This window comes from Acanthochromis polyacanthus, chromosome 9 (assembly GCF_021347895.1).
Source record: "Acanthochromis polyacanthus isolate Apoly-LR-REF ecotype Palm Island chromosome 9, KAUST_Apoly_ChrSc, whole genome shotgun sequence".
In the NCBI taxonomy this organism is placed as follows: Eukaryota; Metazoa; Chordata; class Actinopteri; family Pomacentridae; genus Acanthochromis; species Acanthochromis polyacanthus.
In genome coordinates, this window is record NC_067121.1 from 40,730,403 (window position 1) to 40,750,347 (window position 19,945).

A 19,945-nucleotide genomic window follows, 5' to 3' on the forward strand; every position below is an offset into this window, starting at 1 on the left:
CGGATCTTACAGGTACCTCGGTCATGCAGGTGACGGCTACAGACGCTGATGACAGTATGTACGGGAACAGTGCCAAGCTGGTCTACAGCATCAGCCAGGGACACCCGTACTTCTCTGTGGACCCAAACACAGGTATTTTATCACCTTATAACGATGCACCAAAGGTTCAAATGTTTGGATTCTTTAGAGAGCAGAGCGTCAACCATGCACGGATTTTTATTGCGTTATAATAAATCCTGAATCATGATAAATCAGCCAATAATTATATGTAGAAGTGTCTAAGTGTAGCTGCAGAGATCATGGGTGAAGCATTTTTAACACTCGACAGCTTGATTTTACACCGGTACTAAAATAGTGATCATTCTGAGACGTAGCCTGCAAGTTTTTTTAACGAGTAGCGTCAGTCCTGTTGAGATGAATTCATGAATCAGAGAGTTAGCGGCTGGATGCAAAGACGAATTCAATGCTTTGTTTCAAAGTTACAGCTTGAAAGTGTTTAGTGGCTGTAATGTGCAGCACCAGCAGGAAATTTAAAATAGATTGGACTGATGTTTTGGTCCATGCCGTAGTTTTCCTCTAATCCAGTCTCAACCTGTCAGAAACCTGAACCGAGGGCTGGGCGATATGGCCAAAAAATAAAATCTCGGGTTTTTTTTTTTTTTTTTTTTTTAGTCATCTTGGACGATTTTAATGGATTTCTGTTGTTTCTTTGCGGTCTGTTTGCTATGGCTAGTGCTAGCCATGCCGCACTCCTCCCATTCTTTAGGATGCCTCTGTCCGAGGTGCTGAAAGAGGTTAGTTGTGCTGCTACTCTTCGTTTTCACAGTACTTTTGCAAACCTTGCACATGACTGTAGTTTGCTCTGTGTCAGTCTTGTCAAAGCCGAACCACTTCCATATAATCGATGGAACATGAGGCCCTTTTCTCGCGACCAACTCTTCGTCTGCTGTTCTGTCCGCCATGACGGAGGTGTGAGTGTTTTGGTGGAAGGAGATGAGAGGCGGAAGCAAACGCCGGTGCACAAGTCATGAAAGACAGAAGAAGAATCTGTGTTGTTATATATTTAAGCTCGCCTCGATTTTACCATTTGGCAAATTTTCAAATCGTCGGGTTTTTAAAAGGCGAATTAATGGAATTAATTTGATTTATCGCCCAGCCCTAGCTGAACCTGTAGTGGGTGCACAGAGAGGAACCTGACATAATCCACGTGTTCATCTCACCTTTGGGTAAATTAACATATCCAAAACATCACACTCTTTACAGCGTTTTTGCTCTGCTCGTGAAACAAAGCAGAAAAACAGCTCATTTCAGTTTTATTGATATAGCTCAAAATAATAACAGAAGTAATCCCAGGACAGTGTTATCCAGAGAAACCCCACAGTTCCCCCTTGAGCAGCACTTGGAGAAAGTGGGGAGTTAAAAATCCCTTTTGACAGGAAAGAAACACTGATAGAGCCAGGTAAAGGAAGGGCAGGTGTCTTCCTCGACTGGTTGGGGTGAGATGAAAGCGAAGAGAGAAAGTATGACCCACAGTAAACTGTGGATGGGTCGGTGCTGCCAGTGGCTGATCTGATCTGAGAAACCTGCAGGGAGATTTAGGGAAAGAATGGACAGACCAGACATGCCTGTGTGGATTCTCAGGTCGTAATGAAGTTTATCTAGATGCTAAAATGATGGCCAATGGGCTGCTTGAGGGTTTTTTAAAGACATTCCTCTGATCCAAACGGCTTCTTGGGTTCTAAATAACTTTAGCAAGAGTCAGTTTTAGCACTTTGTGGTGAAGACGACAAAGCAAAAACTGCAGAAGAGAGGGGACAGGATGTTAATAGTACCAAATAATGAATGGAGAGTTAGAGTTAGAGATGGGAGGTTCTGGGTACATCATGGAAGAATTTGCAGCAGAGGAACCATGGGATGGTTCATAGTCACATAAGCCAGCACTAACTTTAAAGAGCGTTTTTTTAAGCCTTGTCTGTAAAGTTGAAAATGTGTCTGCTTCCCATCTCAGGTTTTGAGACAGTGCATTTTCCAGTGTCTGACCAACACCACAGTTTAATTTGTGTGAACGGCGTGAATCATCATCTGTGCTACTTTGAATAGGATGCCCTCCTTTGTTGCTGCTTCATATCGCATTTTCAGCCAATACGCCTGTTTTTCTGCTACATAAAAGTCTAGAAAGAAGCAGTATGGAAAAGTAAATACACACTTAGTGCATCATCACCTTGCACTTTCATGTGTCTGCTCCACCTAGTAAAAAGAAAATGGTAATATCTTCCACTGTTATTTCTGCTGCCGTACGATAAAAACCCGGCTCGGCCCTGATCTCCTGTTCTCATCCCTTTAGATAATCAGTTCATTAATCTCCCTCTCTGCTCATCTGTTTGTTTCTAACAAATGGAGGAGTCAGGGCCATGGTCAGATTACTGCTGCTGTGGATTATACAGTAATGATAGACCGTGATCTCTGATGCTGAAAGTGGAACATGAAGACAAACGCAAACACTGAGACACAAAGGGAATGTGTGGCGCAATTACAAAAGGAGTAATTTAGCATTTTGAGAAGTACACTTTTGCTTTTTTATTTTATTTTTTTACAAATGTGAAACGAGAAAGCTGATGCCGTTCTCTATATGTGCTGTAGTTCCTTAAGATGTCATACTGGATGGGACCGGATGCAGCATCGCTGTGCTTCCACTGTAATCAATGACTGTAGCAGGGATGTGAGCAGCATCTGAGTGCTACACAAACACTGCAAATGCAAGAATAGATGAGTCTTAGATGAGTTTACTACGTGAGGTTTGTGCAACCCTTCTACACAGAAATGGGTCATATAAACTCTACATTTGTTTAACCCTTCTGTTGTCCTCATTTACGGGCACCAAAGAATATTGTTTCCTTGTCTGAAAAAATCCAAAAACTCAGCAAAAAAAATTCTGCAAAACTCTGAAAATTTGAAAAAACCTTCAGGAAGAAAATTCCAATAATTCCTTGAAAGTTTAATTTTAAAACAAATCCCCAAATTTGGAAAGAAAATTCTTGTAAATATTTTCAAAAAATGAGTAAAAATCTTCCCAAAAAAATCCCTAAAATATCTAATTTACTTTATATATCAGTAAAACTTCTGATGTTTTCTTTAAAAAGCATTCACATAAAAATCAACCAAAATCCAGTGAAATTTGCTGGCTTTTGGTTGGTTTTTTTGTGAATGTTCTTAAAGAAACTTTTTTTTAGCCTTCCTTTTTTTTTTTTTTTACACAAAAAATTTTAAAAAATCCCAAAAATGTTGAAAATGTGGACTTTAGAAGTTTCACTGTGATCCCCCCCCCCCCACACACACACACACACACACACACACACACACACTTTTAAACTTTAGAATAGGTCAGTTTGACCCACAGGACGATATGAGGGTTCAATAAAACTACCGGTCTGCAGGAAATCACAGTTTTTATCAAAAGGTCCACTGTAGAGTCTGGAGCCTGCTGTTGGCATTTGTGGTTGCTGAGTAACTTTATTCTCCACATAGTGTGCTGTAGCCTGTAGACGTTCATTTGCCTACAGCTTACCTCTATTTTACCTCAATTTTGTCAAACTGTAGGTGATGCTGTACGGAAAAGCACCGATTTACAAATCTGGCTATGCAGCGAGTTATCAGCCGCAGAGACTCACACAGAGGCTTTCAAACATTTTGAAGCTTATAGTTGAGTTTTCTCACTAGTATTACACCCAGACAATATCCTTTTATTATTCCTTGCTTTGGTATGAGGGGAACTAGTTACTATGCAGGTAGCAGCTGAATGTGGTTGAAATCCAGATGTGCAGCAGCAGCAAACATTGTGTTATTAGTGTAACTTGATGCAGCTTTGATTCAGCTGTAGGAGCGTAAATAGATAAAAATAAGGCTGATATAAATGAGATTTTCATTTCTCTTGATCGCATTCTTGTATCATTTACTAAATTTCAGTGTGGGAAAAAAAGAAGAGCTCCTTTTGAGGAAAATCACCCGAATTTTGCAGTTTTTTCTCAAACAAAATCAAAGTCCGCTGGAGAAATTTCACCATTTCTGTTGTCTTATTACAACGAGTGTCTTTGTTTTCTTACCTGTGAGTAGAGTGATTAGCAAACCCAGACTGAAGTTTCAAAGATTTAAAACAGTTTTTGGCGTCCTTATCTGTTGATTAGAAGTCCCATTGTAGATGCAGCTGACTTTATCTGCAAAACAAGCGTAACGAGCTGTGTATTGATTAAAAAAGCTGCGTACCAGTGTAACAGATGGCAGGTTCATCTCTCTAACACCCACTGAAGAAACAAGTCAGCTTCACATCAGCCTGAGAGAAAGTGGAAAGACAAAGCAAAGTGAAAGGAGAACGTCAACACAAACTTGTCCTTTTTGTTCAGGCGTGATCCGGACCGCCCTGGGTCCTGGCGACATGGACCGTGAGCAGAGGGAGCACTACCAGGTGGTGATCGAAGCCAAAGACATGGCCGGGCAGAGAGGAGGCCTCACCGGGACCACCGTGGTGAACATCACTCTCACCGACGTCAACGACAATCCTCCCCGCTTCACCCAGAGTAAGACACCAAATGATGAAACGCCGAGTCACACACATGCATTAATTATCTGGTTCAGAGCACAAAAAGCTCATAAAACTGTTATGTTTGTCAGTGTGAAGCGCCAGCATCAAACGCTGGTAGTCATGTCTGCTGACGTTTCTCCCTGAGGTTAAACGTAATTTAAAGTGAACAGCTCTTATTTGACCTGTAACAGAAATCGACGGAACACGAAAATAGAAGTTAGAGACTGAAATGTCACGGTTTATATCTGCAAATCCAATTTACCCTCAGGAATCAATGAGGTGTTGCATTCAAATGGCAGACACCTCTGAGAACATTTGATATTTTACCTTTTAAGGAGAAAAAGTGTGATTTTTAGGGAGCAGCACAATGTGTACACTCTGAAGGGAATCCTGATGGTGGCTGTAATCAAAGAAGGTGCACGTGTCACCGACTTACTACCAACTTACACGGTCTAGAAATTATTTTAAATATATAGTTTTACTAATTTACAGTCTGCAGTTAATGTTTTTGATTTGATTTATTTGGATCCCCATTAGCTATGGCAATGCTGAAGCTATTCTTCCAGGGGTCCATACAACATCTTTACAATGTGTCAATGCAGTTACATTATTTACAATACAATCCATATACAAATGCAACATAAAACAAAAAAATACACATCACAACAATACACAGACAATACACAGACACTCCCAGGTCAGCAGTGATATGTAATATTTACATATCATATCTACATAGATCTACATATATTATGTATATTGGTCACACAAAACTCAAATTTCTTTTCCCTTAGACAATACACCCAACGCCATTATAGCACAAACCCCGATTTAACAATTAAATTTTTATCAGATTTGACAGTCACCCATTCTTTTACTATTTATCTCGCTAGAACTATTTCTGTTGCAAAGGTGCAATTTTAAGTAATTCTCGTTAATGTCTTCTCTGGAATCTTGGAAAAACACTTCCTGTTGGACAGCCCTGATGTAAGCGGAGCAGTCGCTGCTAAGATGATGACAGAGTGTTTTAAATGTTGTTGAAATGGAATCAGCAGCGTTACTGTTGTTAAAAAGTCCCCTGAACATCAGCAGAGAAGCAGACCGATGCAGGGCTCTGTAGGGAGGCTGAAGTTCACAATAATGACCCCAACATCTGATTCATTTCTGATCAAAATCTGTTGTTTCGTTTGTGCAGATTATTAACGGTCACTGTCATGATTTAAGTCCTTCCATACGAATTCTGCAGAGGTTTGAACAAACGGCTGCAAGCAAGAACCTGGATCTATGGAGAGCCAGAGAATGGCACAGGAATAAGAAGAACTAAACAGGTGTAGGACAGTTTGTTCTTTGGCTGAATCGACACCTCCACAGACCAACTCTGCTCTCACAGATGAGCTCTACTCACATGCCTCACTTCTGATGGTCTGAGGGCACAAACCGATGGAGGCGTGTTGTTCAGTCGCTGTTCACACACAGCGTTCTTGAACCTTTATTGACAGCTTTCATTAACTGAACAAGAGGAAACAGACTCCATGTATTATTCATTCTTTTCATGTTGAGAATCCAGCATCTAAAAATGACAAACACTGTTTGATTCAAACACAAAATAAACTAATAGCAGCTTGTTTGTATGAAATAATATAATTTGCTCAGATGTATAATCATCTGAGTAAAGTTGTGTGATCAGTAGGGCTGTTTTTGAAAAGTGGTTTCTGGCCTCTGAATATTCGGGTCCTATTAAAGACGAATATCCGAATATTCTTTCCGCCCCATAACGTCCGCCGGGGGGGCTTGTGGCGGAGACGGGGGCGAATATACGGATACCAAAATTAATATCCGGATACCGCCGTAGCGAACGAATATTCGGATATTCAGGATATTCAGGATATTCTGGTTCAGCCCCAGTGATTAGGGGAAGCATTTGGTGTGGCTTTGGGTTCAGGTGCTTTCAGACAACAAGCTCCTCCGTTATGTTCACAACGGCTGCAGCAGGGACAGACAGGCTGACCGCCACCCTCACATGCCTGCACAGCATCGTCATTCAAAACGCAGAACCACTGGACAGATGCAGGCAGCATTTGATCCCCGTTCTTCCAGGAGGAACACAGCAAACTGCAAAGTGGCAAAAGAGAAAGAATAGAGCTGGCAGATGAAGAATCCAGCAGCAAAACTGAGTGGAGACGGCTGGGTTTAGGACAGACCAGAGGGAGAGGGATTACAAAGGGATGGAAACCTGAGACAAACACAGAGATGGTCCAAGATGAAGATGTTGAAAAGAGCTGCTGGTGACAGTGAAGGCGTTTAACCCTCATGTTGTCCTGCAGCTCAGTTTGACCCGTTTTAAAGTTTGAAAATGTAGAAAAATAAAATTCACAGTGAATCTTCTGATGTCCACATTTTCAGCGTTTTTGGGAAATCTTTGGACATATTTATTTTTGGTGGAAAAAAGAAAGGTTAAAAATGTTTCGTAAGAACATTCACAGAAAAATCAACCAAATTTCTCTGGATTTTGTTTGATTTTCATGTGAATGTTCTTAAAGAAAATATTGGAAGTTTTACTGATATTTATGGAATCATTTTAGATGTTTTTAGGATTTTTTGTAAGATTTTTACTCATTTTTTGAAAATATTTACAAGAATTTCCTTTTCAATTTTGGGGTATTTTTTAAATAAAACTTTTAAGGGAAACTTTTAAGGAATTATTGGAATTTTCTTCTTGAAGGTTTTGCAAATTTTCAGACATTTAGGGAATTTTTTGCTGATTTTTTGGATTTTTTTCAGACAAGTAATCAATATTTTTTGGTGCCCGTAAATGAGGACAACAGGAGGGTTAAGTTGAACAGCTCTTACTTGGTCTGCAGTAGAAATGGACAGAAGGTGTAAACAGAAGCTGGAGAAATGCCGCAGAGTTTATATCCGCAAATCAAATTTACCCTCAGGAGTCAATGAGGCGTTGCATTTAAAACACAATCAAAGCAGAGGGTTTTTTCGCCTGTAGCACAATGATAGCGATGCACAGCCAGGCCGTTATGTTCTCCAGAATGAGCTGGGAAAACCACATTAAGCCAGTTTAAATGATGGACCGTAATATGCCAATCACAGAACAGACCATAAACGCTCGCTGAAGACGCTCCGTGCTCTCAGCTCCTGCTCACTGCGTTGTTGTGGACCTGTAAATAATGCGTTCAGCTGACATACCAGAGGCCAACAATCGCTGCACTACAAGCGTAGCAACACACTTAATGAAGTTTCCCGCTGACCCTATAAGTCATCCTGTCCATCACAGCAGGAGCACCGTTCACTCCCAGCATGTCAGACCATCCAAAGCCCAGCCCTGAAACACTGCTTCTCTGGAAAATGGTTTTTGCCAGCTGTGTGCGCCGTTCCAGGGAATTACTCCAACTAACATTAATTCTTCCCGAAAGCTTCTTAATTAATTAAACTTAATTAATCCTTAATCACTGGAACAGTCTCATTGTAAACATGCAGGCTTTGTACCAAGAACTCTCTCAAGACCTCTGTGGATTCAACAGCAGCACTGTCTGTTTATAAAAACCTTCTCCAAATCTGGCCTCAAATTACAGTTTGGACTGCCGTGGCTTAAGGCAGCAGCTAACAAGTGTTTATTGTTTAATCTGTAGATTACTGTTCAGGATAATTAGCATCATTCATTCTGTAAAATGTCGGGAAATTAGCAGAAGGGCCCGTCACAGTCATGCTTAAATTACCAACCAGCAGTCCCTGTTTAGACGAGAGTAGCAGGTTGTCACATTTGAGAGGCTTTAATTATGAAATTTCTGTCTTTATTTAGGGCTAATTAAAATCGCTGACCTCAGAAGTGAACTTGTGAAATTGTGACAGGTTTGAAGACTTGAACGGTGGTGGTGTGTTTTTTTTCTGTCCTGCTCTGGTGGAAGCAGCAAAAGTTTTATTGCATCAAAAATAATCCAGTAGTTTACTTATTTAGCACTTAGGTCCGCCTGTTCTGCGTAGAACATTGGGCCGCAAACTTTCTCCACTGCAGTCGGTCCTGTGCCTCGGCATTGTCCGAGGTGATGGTGGTTCCAAGTTGCTGTTGTGCGCGCAGCAGTGTAGCAGAGCAAAAAGTCGGATAGTTCAGCACCCATTGAGCCCCTGAAGGCAGCACGCTGACTGACTGGGATGCTGCTGCAGAAACACTGATTCCTACATTTCCTGTAATGCAGCTCGATGTGTATTTGCTGAGCCGCTTTCATCAAACTGCACACACGCCTCGTTTGCAGCGCGGCTGTGCGAGCAGAGATAACCCCGATGATACTTGTTCATTACGCACGCACTTTCAACGGCTCCTCGTGGCCGGTAAAGAGAAGCCGGTGTGAGCATTCCTTTTCAGATAAATGAAGAAAATGACACGGAGTGTAGCAGGAGCGTCAGGGAGGGAATAAACAAATAATGTGAATACTAATTCTGGCACTGATTCCCATAGCAACAGGCCCACCGTGGTCAGCACTAATACATAAATAAATGCATTTATGGATCCAGAATAGTCCGTTAATTAGAGCTGGTGTTCCGTGTGAGAGCAGATTAGACTGTCCAATTTTGCCATCTAATGTCCATGATTGGAACTTAATCTATAAATGAGGGGTTAATTATTGAACCTGAGCTAAATGTTACAACGGGAGCTTGTAAGATGAGCTGCAGCTGATCCAATAATTCAGACATAATGCTGTGCAGACTGTAATGATCTCAGCAGAACATAATGTTAACAGAATCAGAAATGCCACGTTTAATGTTCTACTGCACCGGTTTACTTTGTTTCCTCCAAACAGCCTGTAAAGAATCATTTTCCCATGCAGATGCTTTTGGTTTTATTTGGTTATTCAGTAATAATCAAGACTTCACAGCTCCAAGTTTCAGTGGAAACAGTTTCAGCTGAAATAGTGAGTATAAAAAATGACAGCATGTTCTTCAGAGCATCCAGAGCAACAAAAATCACATCTCTGGCAGGAAAAAAAAACATGCTGGTGCTGAATTCTTTTTTAAATATAATTTTTCAGTGCTGTGAGCCAAAACTGGATCAGAGCTACTCAGGCAACCACCCCCTGGGCCCTACACCCTCCGGGGCTCAGACGTTTGTTGTGTGGAAACTCGATTGTGGATCCTGAAGCTGCTGCATTTTTACCCAACATTGGTGTTTTTGGTTTTATTAGGTTCATGATCTCAGTTGGTATTCTGCTTACATAATATATGTTCACATGTTGTCCGATCCTGAGGGCCACACAGCCAACTTTGGGAAGGTTAGAACACCAGCAGAAGATTGTTTTGCTGTTTGTCACCAAATTAAATTACAATGTGTTCATTTTCCAGTCTTCACCTGATGGGTTCTTCAAGGCAAAAGATTTAGCCCTCATGTCGTCCTGTGGGTCAAATTGACCCGTTTTAAAGTTTGAAAATGTGGGAAAAAAAATAGTTTCACAGTGAAACCTCTGATGTCCTCATTTTCAGCATTTTTGGGAAATTTTTGAACATTTTTTGGTGAAAAAAAGAAATATTAAAAATGTCTTTTAAGAACATTCACATAAAAATCAACCAAAATCAGCCTGGATTTTGTTTGATTTTTATGTGAATGTTCTTAAGAAAATATTGGAAGTTTTACTGATATATATGGATTTTTTGGGGGGGATTTTTACTCATTTTTTGAAAATATTTACAGGCATTTTCTTGCCAATTTTTTTTTAAATAAAACTTTCAAGGAATTATTGGAATTTTCTTCCTGAAGGTTTTGCAAATTTTCTGAAATTTGGCGGGAAAAAAAATTGTTGAATTTTCGGATTTTTTTCAGACGAGGAAACAATATTTTTGGTGCCAGTAAAAGAGGACAACAGGAGGGTTAAGAGACTGAAAAGAGATGAAGGGCTTCAGATGAGACCAGGAGTAGGACAAAGAGAATTCTGTTCACCTCCGTTGTTCTAAGATTTCTAGAGACAGATGCATCAGAAGAAACCCAAAGTATGCATATTATGTGCATGGTGAGGCGTCACTGAAACGAGATGAGAAGCAGTGAGTCAGTCTTTGTGTACATACGTTTGTGTTCACAGCAGAGGTTCAGTTTTCAGTCGGTGTAGTCGGTCCTGATCCAGTCGCCGTGGTGTTCATGTTGCTTTTGCCGTATGCGTTCTTTGATGGTGGTGAGTTTAAAGCAGAAGATGTGCTGAAGAAGATTGTGTGATTTGACTGAATGTTTTATAGCATTTGCCAGTTGGATTGAAGTTTAAAGGACTTGCATATATGGTGGAGAAAACCCCGAGTATCAGAGCCGCCGGGAGACTTTTTATCTAACGACAGCCTCTTTTACAGAAGGGGGTCAAACTCTAAATTATAGAGTAACTTTAGTAGTTCATAAAGCTACTTAGAAACACTGTATCTTCATCCATTTGCATATGAGGACAGACCTGCTCCAGACTGGATGCTTTTTGGGGGGAATTGTCTTTAATACAGCCAATCAAAAGCTACACATGTTGGACGTTTTTTGTTTGTTTGTTTGTCAACGTTTTAAATACCACCTGCCAGAAGCACACCTTAAATAATTAACCAGTATTTGATCTCTTACTTCATAATAATTCTGTGAGAATCTGTGCAGTTTCAAGGCCATACGCGCTTCAATCTGGTAAAAACTGGCCTGCAAACACGGCTCTGGAATTTTAAAAAGAAAATGAATTTTGCATATATTGGGGAAAAAAATATAATGCGTCCAGAAATTTCACATCAGTGTCCGTAAAGAGCGCATTGTTGTGTATAAAACATGTAATTGGCCAAGTAGCTTTTTGAAACTCAGTATAATTTTGATGAAACTGTAAATCCAGCACACTGTCTGTAAAAATGCTGCAGTCTGATGAATTATTCCCCCATCTTCATGTTTAATGTTTCTCCATCATCTGTTATGATTTGATGTTTGACAAAAGTTCAGCTGGCGTCAGATAGCTCTGTTATCATTTGTTTAGTTGCACAGTTTTAGCGTGGAGCAGGTAAGTGTAATTCAGTGATAATCTTTATGAACAGCTGCTGTAAACATCTCAGCTTTTCATCCATCAATCCCAGCGTGCATCGTAGTTTTCTGTGCAGCGTTTTCTCCGGCTGCAGCGGTGTAAAAGCAGTAAGTGAAGTGCTGCACCGCTGGCCTCGATCACATCAGTCAGCCTTCCCACTAATCCTCGTGAATTGCCGTAAAGTCAGAGCTCCCTCCCCTTCGCTCTCTGGCACTCTAGCTTTCTGAATCCATCTCTTCATCTTCTGATTGTTTTTCCCTCTCGCCCTCTGTCTCTGCCTCGTTCAATCACAGTCACTATCAGAGTGGCAGCTTCCGTCTCCTCCCCTCCACCCATTAGCAGTAGCACCCGTTCAGCCGCTGTTTCCGTCACCGGCGTGGGGTGCAAACCAGATCACCCCAGGATCTGCTCAACAGACTGCATGTGGCGTTTTCATTGTCTGTGCTTAACAGGCGCACATGTAGACACACACATGAGGGCCACACACTGTATGCTTCCTGTCTGCTAACACAAAAGGTCAGGAACGGGTTGAACACACACACACAGCCGCACACACACCTCGGTCCGTGCATGTCAATTCATTTCACTTCACACCAGGACTCCAATCAGTGCTGTCGGTGTCAGAGCCAAGAGGCAGCACAATCTCCACCCAGCCAGAAAGAAAACTGAGTGGAGATGAAATCTGCTTCTCCTCTCTTTACCTCTGGGCTCTGCAGGCTTTCACCAGGCTCCCACTTGTTTGTGTCTGTATTTTACTAAGAGATGGGCACATAAACACGCTGCCGAAAGTATTTGAATAAAAGGCACATTTGCTCTTTGTGGCCACGCTGTTTCAGTATGCTTCTATGTACAGCAGCAGAAATAGTGGAATATTTCTGTGATTGGTTGAAATCGATCATTATCACATTATGCATACAGCACACAACAACACACATCCAACATCAAGAATAAACACAATGCCCTGAAATAACAGCGGATGTAAATAGAACTTGTTTGTTTATGAGAGATCTCCAAGGAGAACCTTTTAATGTGAACTTCAAGAGGTGTATTCAGTCAGGACCACGGATGTTTATTTTTCTGTCAATAACTGCCTGTAATGAACAAACGTCAGAAATGTATGTGACTGATGAAGCACCGCAGTGTGTTTGTTAGTGAGCCTGGATGGTGGTGCTAGTGTGACCGGTTTGTTTCTGTCTCTGCGTTGTGTTATGAAAGACTCAGGCGTGCATCTTTTTGGAGGCAGTCTCCATTTATTTTCCGGCTCCTGACATGAAAATATTAACAGAAAATCCTCCTGTCAGTGATCGCCACAACACATGCCCCTACACAGATCAAATGATAACAAAGTAAGCTTCTTGTGACAAGTTTTAGCTTGCTAGAACAGGAATTTCACCGGACAGCAAAACCGCTTACCTCTCCCACAGAGATTCATGACAAAAGGGGAGAAAATCGGCGTGAAAACGCCACTTATAGAGGGCAGTGTTACATAGAATGTGGCTGTAGTAATACAAACCGAACCAAAGTTCCACTTACTGACAGGGAGCCTCAACTGGTCAGGCATTAACTGAAACAAAAACAAATCCACAGACACAGATTTTGTGTAATTATCACAATAACTAAAGTACAATATACTGTATTCCATATACACACACATATATTAACATATAATCGACCCTGTTACACTAGCACGCTGTATCCATGCACAGAAGACACTTTTTAATGCAGGAAAGGCTTTGTTGTGTGTTCCTCTTCACCAGTACAGGTTGCCAACCCATTCTGTAGTTTGCATCACTTTCCAGTTTATCCCCCGTTACAACCGAAAGCCTTTTCTGACAGAAGTTTCTCCATCTAGGACAGACATGTCGCTCAGAATCGCTCATCTGTTTGTTTCCAACTGCATGTTTTCCTTTGTTTGGCCTTTCACACATCAGCCCCAGCAGATGAAGGCTGAGGTTAATTATTAAGATTAAATTACTACCACATATCATAGCTACATGTGTTTACAGGGCTTCCAGCGCCACCCACAGCGGACCAAAGGGAAGTCATTTTTCTTTGATCCAGACATCAATAGGAAACAGATCATGGGACCTTTAGGATCCTGTATTAACCTTTAAAGGTGGTGGGCTGATCTAGTTCCATGTAGTCTTTGTACTTTTCCCCATTTCTTGCTTTCATATATAGACATAGGTATACATACATATATGTACACCATAATCTGAAGCTCCTGAAATCAGTGCATGAAACAGGTTTCCTGATTGATAAATTCTATTTATTTAAAGACAGAGGCACCTTGTCTCCTCTCTGTGGGGGTCAATGGATCAGGGTTGTACTTCTTGCCTCACATACAATCACCCAGCTGTCAGGAAGATGGTGACGAAAGATCAAGCCGCATCACTTTTTCCCACATCTCCGTGGACCACAGCCTATTGTTTTTGCACCACTGAGCTCTCATTGGTGCATTCATCTTTCTAATGACTGCTTTATGCACTGCAGCCCAACTGTCTGATCCGTCTCTGTGTAATTGATGGACCGTTCTTGTTGACAGTCTGATTATGTTCTGCATAAACATGGACCTAAGGATGGCTTCCTCTTCTGTTTTTCTTGAGTGTCGCACTGATGCACAAGCATCTCGGTCAACAAATATGTTGTTCATCACAGTTTTAGACTATTTCTTGTTTATTTCCTTTAGAGTTAAATAAAAATGTTGCTTCGGTCACTGTTCCATTTGAAACAGCAGCTGTCTTTGTGGCTGAAGCTCCTGCCATCTGTGCCCCAACAATGAACCCTCAGAGTCGCTTTCTTCTGACCATATTGATACAAACTCAGGATTATTGGACGTTTATTGCGATGCACTGCGCCTGTGTGGAGGTGTCTACATTTGCTGTGTCTCCCTGATTTATTCAGCTGTTTTCTTTTTAGATTGTCACCCATCTGTGTGTGCACACACACGCTACGAAGGCCACCAAGTGATCTTTCATTGAATAAGTGGATGTTAGAAAATATCTTTTCCTCTCTCCTGACAATATGTGTAAACTGTGTGTACACATAAACACATCCTTTATAGAGTGTCTCTACAGCTGCACACACACACACACACACACACACACACACACACACACAAAACCACCAAAACAATGGCAGGCTGGGTACTGACTAGCTGCCACGGTGTAAGACGCCTGCTGTGGCTCAGCAGCATATAATTACTCTCAAGTGGTTTGCACACACCGCTACATCACGAGATGGAGCTCATAAACACACATCCTGGGCTAAGGAGGTGTCCTGATATGGAACTGCCTCGGGTTCCTATAGCAGAGTGACGTCTCGTTTGCATTCATTTAGGAGTGTTTGTGTGCTTGGACTGCGTTTAGTTCCCCAAACGAGCTGCTGTTTTTTCCACAGAAAGAGGAAAAAAGAAAATCTTAGCAACAGACATCACTTCTCAGCAACAAACTGATGGCAAAACACAGTGTTAGCACTTATTCCAGAGAACAAAAGGATGCATCACGCTCCAAAAAAATACATTGAAATGCTTTTTTTAATGATCGTCAGCAGTCTGGCAGAGAGACATTGTTTCAGCTTCCATCAGCATTTACACTTCTTCTTCTTTTTTTGGACAGAGAATGCTTCTTTTGTTCTTCCTAGCTACCTGTCTAACCTTCTTTATGAAGCTCTGAGACAACAGAACGATGTTGTTTCTCCATTCAGCATTTATACTGTCATTTTCTTTCCAAGGAGAGAAACTTTCCTGATGTCTTAGTTTGAGTTTTTGTGATGTGTTATGACCCAGCTCTAAGAAAAGTGGATCCCAACACCAGCGTTTGTGCAAATAACATTTTTATTTCAGTAAATAAGCCACAGTATAGAGTAAAGTGCAAAACAATAAGCAGCCGTGGCACAAAGAGTGGTGACCAAGCGAGTCTCCCTGAGCATGACTTTTATCCACGCGTCTTTAGGTGTGGATAATTAAGGCAGTGAAGTCCATGCACCTCCCAAAGACTCTTCTGCTGCCACTTCAAAGCTAGCAGGCTGCAGAGGGATGTAACGGGGCGTTCTCTTTTTCTCTGCAAGGTGTTCTTCACGTTAGGAGTGTCAGAGTTTACTTAGACACACCTGGTAGTGAGGCTAGGTGTGTTGTGGTTGAAGCGACTGTCAGACACAGCTTGTAGTAAACCTCTGCGTCACTCCAGCAGGTGTAAAGTTAAAGCTAACAGCTGCTGCTAAGCTGCTTGTTGGAGATGCACATTATTGCATCTGACATGGTTCAATGGATTTTCCATTTAGATGGTGTAGATAGGGCTGTGCTCGGCTCACCCTACAGATGAAGCTTATCAGTTCAATCAAAGTGTCATGACAGGTTCAAACTATATGATTAGCCAGTATGCTTTATTAATAATACGATCTGCTCCTTATTGATCAAAACAATCAGGTCCAGAGGAATTATCAGCCAAAGAAATGTATCAGTAAGCATCTTTTTAAATGACTGCAATGCTTTAAGAATCCTCTTTTTGTAGTTTTTTGTGACTTTGTTTGTGTTTTGTTTGAATGCAGTTCTATAGATAGATAGATTAAACCTTTATTAATCCCACAGCAGGGAAATTTACAATATGTATATGTGAGGAAAAGCCTACAGAGTTACAGCAATAATGCAGAGTTGTTTAACTTGTTTGCAGCCGTGATGCTTCACTGATGACTTTATTTTATTCATATAGTGTCAATTTATAAAGTGAGGAGCTTAGAAATGTTAAACAGAGAAACCCAAACAATCCAAAGTTTCCTCTGGATTCCCTTCAAGAAAGCACTGAACGACAGAGAGAAAAACAAAAAACCTCCCCTTTAATGGGAAGGACATAAAAAACTGCTGTTATAATTTTATCTGTATGCTATACAGATGTATGGTAATTATGTCAAAAGTTTTGAGACGGGTTCTCATTCATTTGAATGAGAACCCGTCTCAAAACTTTTGACAGGGGGTGTATGTTGGCCTTAGTTTTGCAGCTGACCCTCTGTGTTGTTTTCAGGTATATACCAGTTCAGAGTTCCTGAGTCGTCCAAGTCTGGCTCTCCAGTTGGGAGGATTCAAGCCACCGACCGGGACATCGGGAGGAACGCGGAGATGTACTTCACCATCGTCAGCGGAGACGGCATGGACATGTTCGACATCTCCACCGACAAAGACACTCAGGAGGGAGTCATCACCGTCAGCAAGGTGAGGGGAGGAAGATCAAACTGTGAGCTCAGAGCAGTAATCACCTCTGCAGCACCGACCTGAAAACCGGATCTATAAAAGTGCACTAATGGGACTCACAGTGAAAAACAGCTCCTTATTAGGGTTTGTTAATGTGGAAACAAACAGGTGTCATTCGCTCAAAGTCAAACTGCATCTCTTGTAAATAATGTGAAATCCATAGCTTTGCTGTTGCCCATTGTCAAATGAGGCCGACTTTTAATTATCTTGATGCTTTCCCACCGCATTGGTTAAATCAAATGAATTCTGAAGCAGTGATTCAGCAGATCCCACACTTTGGACTCATAAGGATCCTGCCCACGTAGTCTGTTTTACACATGCTGTTAAATATGCAAAGCCCAGGCATGCTTGACAGATGAAAGAAACCAAATTAAACTTATTCATCTTTACCTTCACAGCCCCCTGTCCGAGCCTTTGCAGCAGGACTGGAGCTTTTCATGCTACCCAGTGTAGAAGTAATTCAGTGTTCTCACAGACCGTGTGTTTGCTCATGTACAATCACAACTGATATTTAGAAATGCTTTTGTTCCTCGTGCTGACACAAACCCGAGAAAGTCTGCTAGCTTCAACAAAGACGTAGTGATATTCTGTCAGCAGGATGCAAGATGATGGTAATATCCAGGATTCCTTCAAGGAAAAGAAGCGGCACATGAGGAGCCGGTCAAGTTCATCTCCAGCTTTGTTCTTGTCTGAAACAACAACCACGCTGCACTGTCAGAGATGGTGTCAGGGAACAGATTTCATCAGAATTATTTGCGCTTTCTCAAAGCTATTATAATTTGTCACCAGATTGGATCTGTCAGCTGCTTTGTATCACATTTTTATTAATGTTCGACTTTGGTGCAGGTTGTTCTCGTTCTTTTATCATCCAGACAGCAGCAGCGATACAGTAGAAGAGATGTGTCCTCACATCCCATAAATCCTGCCTTTGATGCTCAATTTCTCAACTGTAAAATGAAATATAAAGTAACTGAATAGCTTGCAGGATTATGAGTAAGTGTTGTGTTCTGCTTGACTTTGCGTTTCTTTGACTGTGTGCGCTCTAGAAATCCGATGTGTGTTTGTGATCGCCTGGATCCTGCATCACTAAGTTAAAAGAGTGCAGCAGCAATTCAGTCGGAGCTTCAGGCTTTTCAGCTTCATAGTTAGAAGTTTTTTACCATCATACTAAGAAAAAAAACGTGTGGATCAGTAATTGTTCTCTGCAGAAGGCGTCACAGTCTTCACCCCGGTGTCGTTTTAAAGTTTGAAAATGTGAGGTAAAAATATATTTTCACAGTGAAACTTCTGTTGACCACATTTTCAACATTTTGGGGAAATTTTTGAACATTTTTTGGTTAAAAAAAGAAATGTTAAAAAAGTGATTCTTTAAGACCAAAATGCAGCGAATTTCACTGGATTTTTTTTTTTTTTTTTTTTGTGAATGTTCTTAAAAACAATATTAGAAGTTTTACTGATATATATGGAATCACTTTTTAAGAGTTTTAGGATTTTTTTACAAGATTTTTAATCTTTTTTGAAAACATTTACAAGAATTTTCTTGCCAAATTTGTGGGATTTTTTTTAAATAAAACTTTTAAGGGAAACTTGTAAGGAATTATTGGATTTTTTTCCTGAAGTTTTTCAAAATTTTGAGAAATTTGGGGATTTTTTTTGCTGAATTTTTGATTTTTTTTCAGACAAGGAAACAATATTTTTTGTTGCCCATAAACAGCAGGGTTAATATGCATCACCAATATCGAAAGCTGCACTAACCTCTCCGCTTGGCGTTGTTAAAGCTGCATTTTCCTCTTTGTCTCTGCAGCCTTTGGATTTTGAGAAGAAGCCGTCGTACACAGTAGAGATCCAGGTCCAGAACACCCAGGTGGACCCTCGCTTCATGTCCTCAGGCTCCAAAGACATGGCCACGGTCCGGATCGCCGTGGAGGACGTGGACGAGCCGCCGCTGTTCGACAAAGCCAGCTACCTGATGGAGGTGAAGGAGGACGCTGGGGTGGGCGTGGCCGTGGGCTCAGTCAGCGCCGTGGACCCCGATGGCGCTCGCAGCATTGTCAAGTAAGGCAGCAAATCCATCTGAGTAGTGGCTTTTTTTTCTATGTTTGAGTTGTATGAGTTATGAAAGCAATAAACTACTGCACACTGGAAAAAATGCTCCTCTCAAAACAAGAAAAAAAACTTATTTGAAGGAACTTTTAACGTGAAATAAGGGAAAAAATATGTCAACAGAACAAGTGAAAAATGGCTTGGTAAGAGTTCTTGAAATAAGATGTGATATTTAGAATATTGAGATCTTCAAATTGGCTAGGAAAACTTATTTCAAGCTTTATTTTACCAGGATTGTCAAGCTTAGGTGTCTTAACCCTCCTGTTGTCCTCATTTATGGCACCAAAAAATATTGTTGCCTTGTCCGAAAAAATCCAGAAATTCAGCAGAAAAATTCCCCAAATTTATAAAAATTTGCAAAATCTTCAGGAAGAAAAATCCTTTAAAGTTTTCCTTAAAAATTTTATTTTTTAAAAAAATAAATCCCCAAATTTGACAAGAAATAAAAATCAAAAATTCAAAAAATCAAAAAGAGTAAAAATCTTCCAAAAAATCCAAAAAATATCTAAAGTGATTCCATAAATATCAGTAAAACTTTTAATATCTTCTCGTAATTTCACTGGATTTTGGTTGATTTTCATGCAAATGTTCTTAAAGAAACATTTTTTTAACATTTCTGTTTTGCACTAAAAAATGTACAAAAGATTTTCCAAAAAATTTTTGAAAATGTGGACATTTTCTCTGGAAAAATCTATAATTATTTTTACCTTTTTAAACTTTAAACGGGTTAATTTGACCCGCAGGATGACATGAGGGTTAAAAGAAGATTCTTTTAAGATTGTTTGACTTAACAAGATATTTAAGATGCGTTGCCTTAAAACAGGTCCCTCCATCTGCTGAAATGTCACCTGTTAAGAGAATTTATCTTAAATGAAGTGGGATGAGACATTTAGACTAAAAATAGGACAAATACACTTGGTAAGACTTGGAGTTTTTGCAGTGCAGCAGCTTCATTGAGGTTCTTGTAGGACACAGTTTTGGATTTTCATGCTTGTT

The 19,945-nt window shown here is 40.6% G+C and overlaps 1 protein-coding gene across 1 annotated transcript in view; it reads left to right on the plus strand.

Moving 5' to 3' along the window:
* Positions 1 to 19,945, plus strand: part of LOC110954286 (cadherin-6-like) — a 111,127-nt gene that overhangs the window by 61,655 nt on the left and 29,527 nt on the right. The window contains exons 4-7 of the mRNA XM_022198759.2: positions 13 to 132; positions 4,398 to 4,571; positions 16,620 to 16,807; positions 18,651 to 18,901. Coding sequence (XP_022054451.2) covers positions 13 to 132; positions 4,398 to 4,571; positions 16,620 to 16,807; positions 18,651 to 18,901 — 733 coding nt within the window. The remainder of the gene's footprint in view (positions 1 to 12; positions 133 to 4,397; positions 4,572 to 16,619; positions 16,808 to 18,650; positions 18,902 to 19,945) is intronic.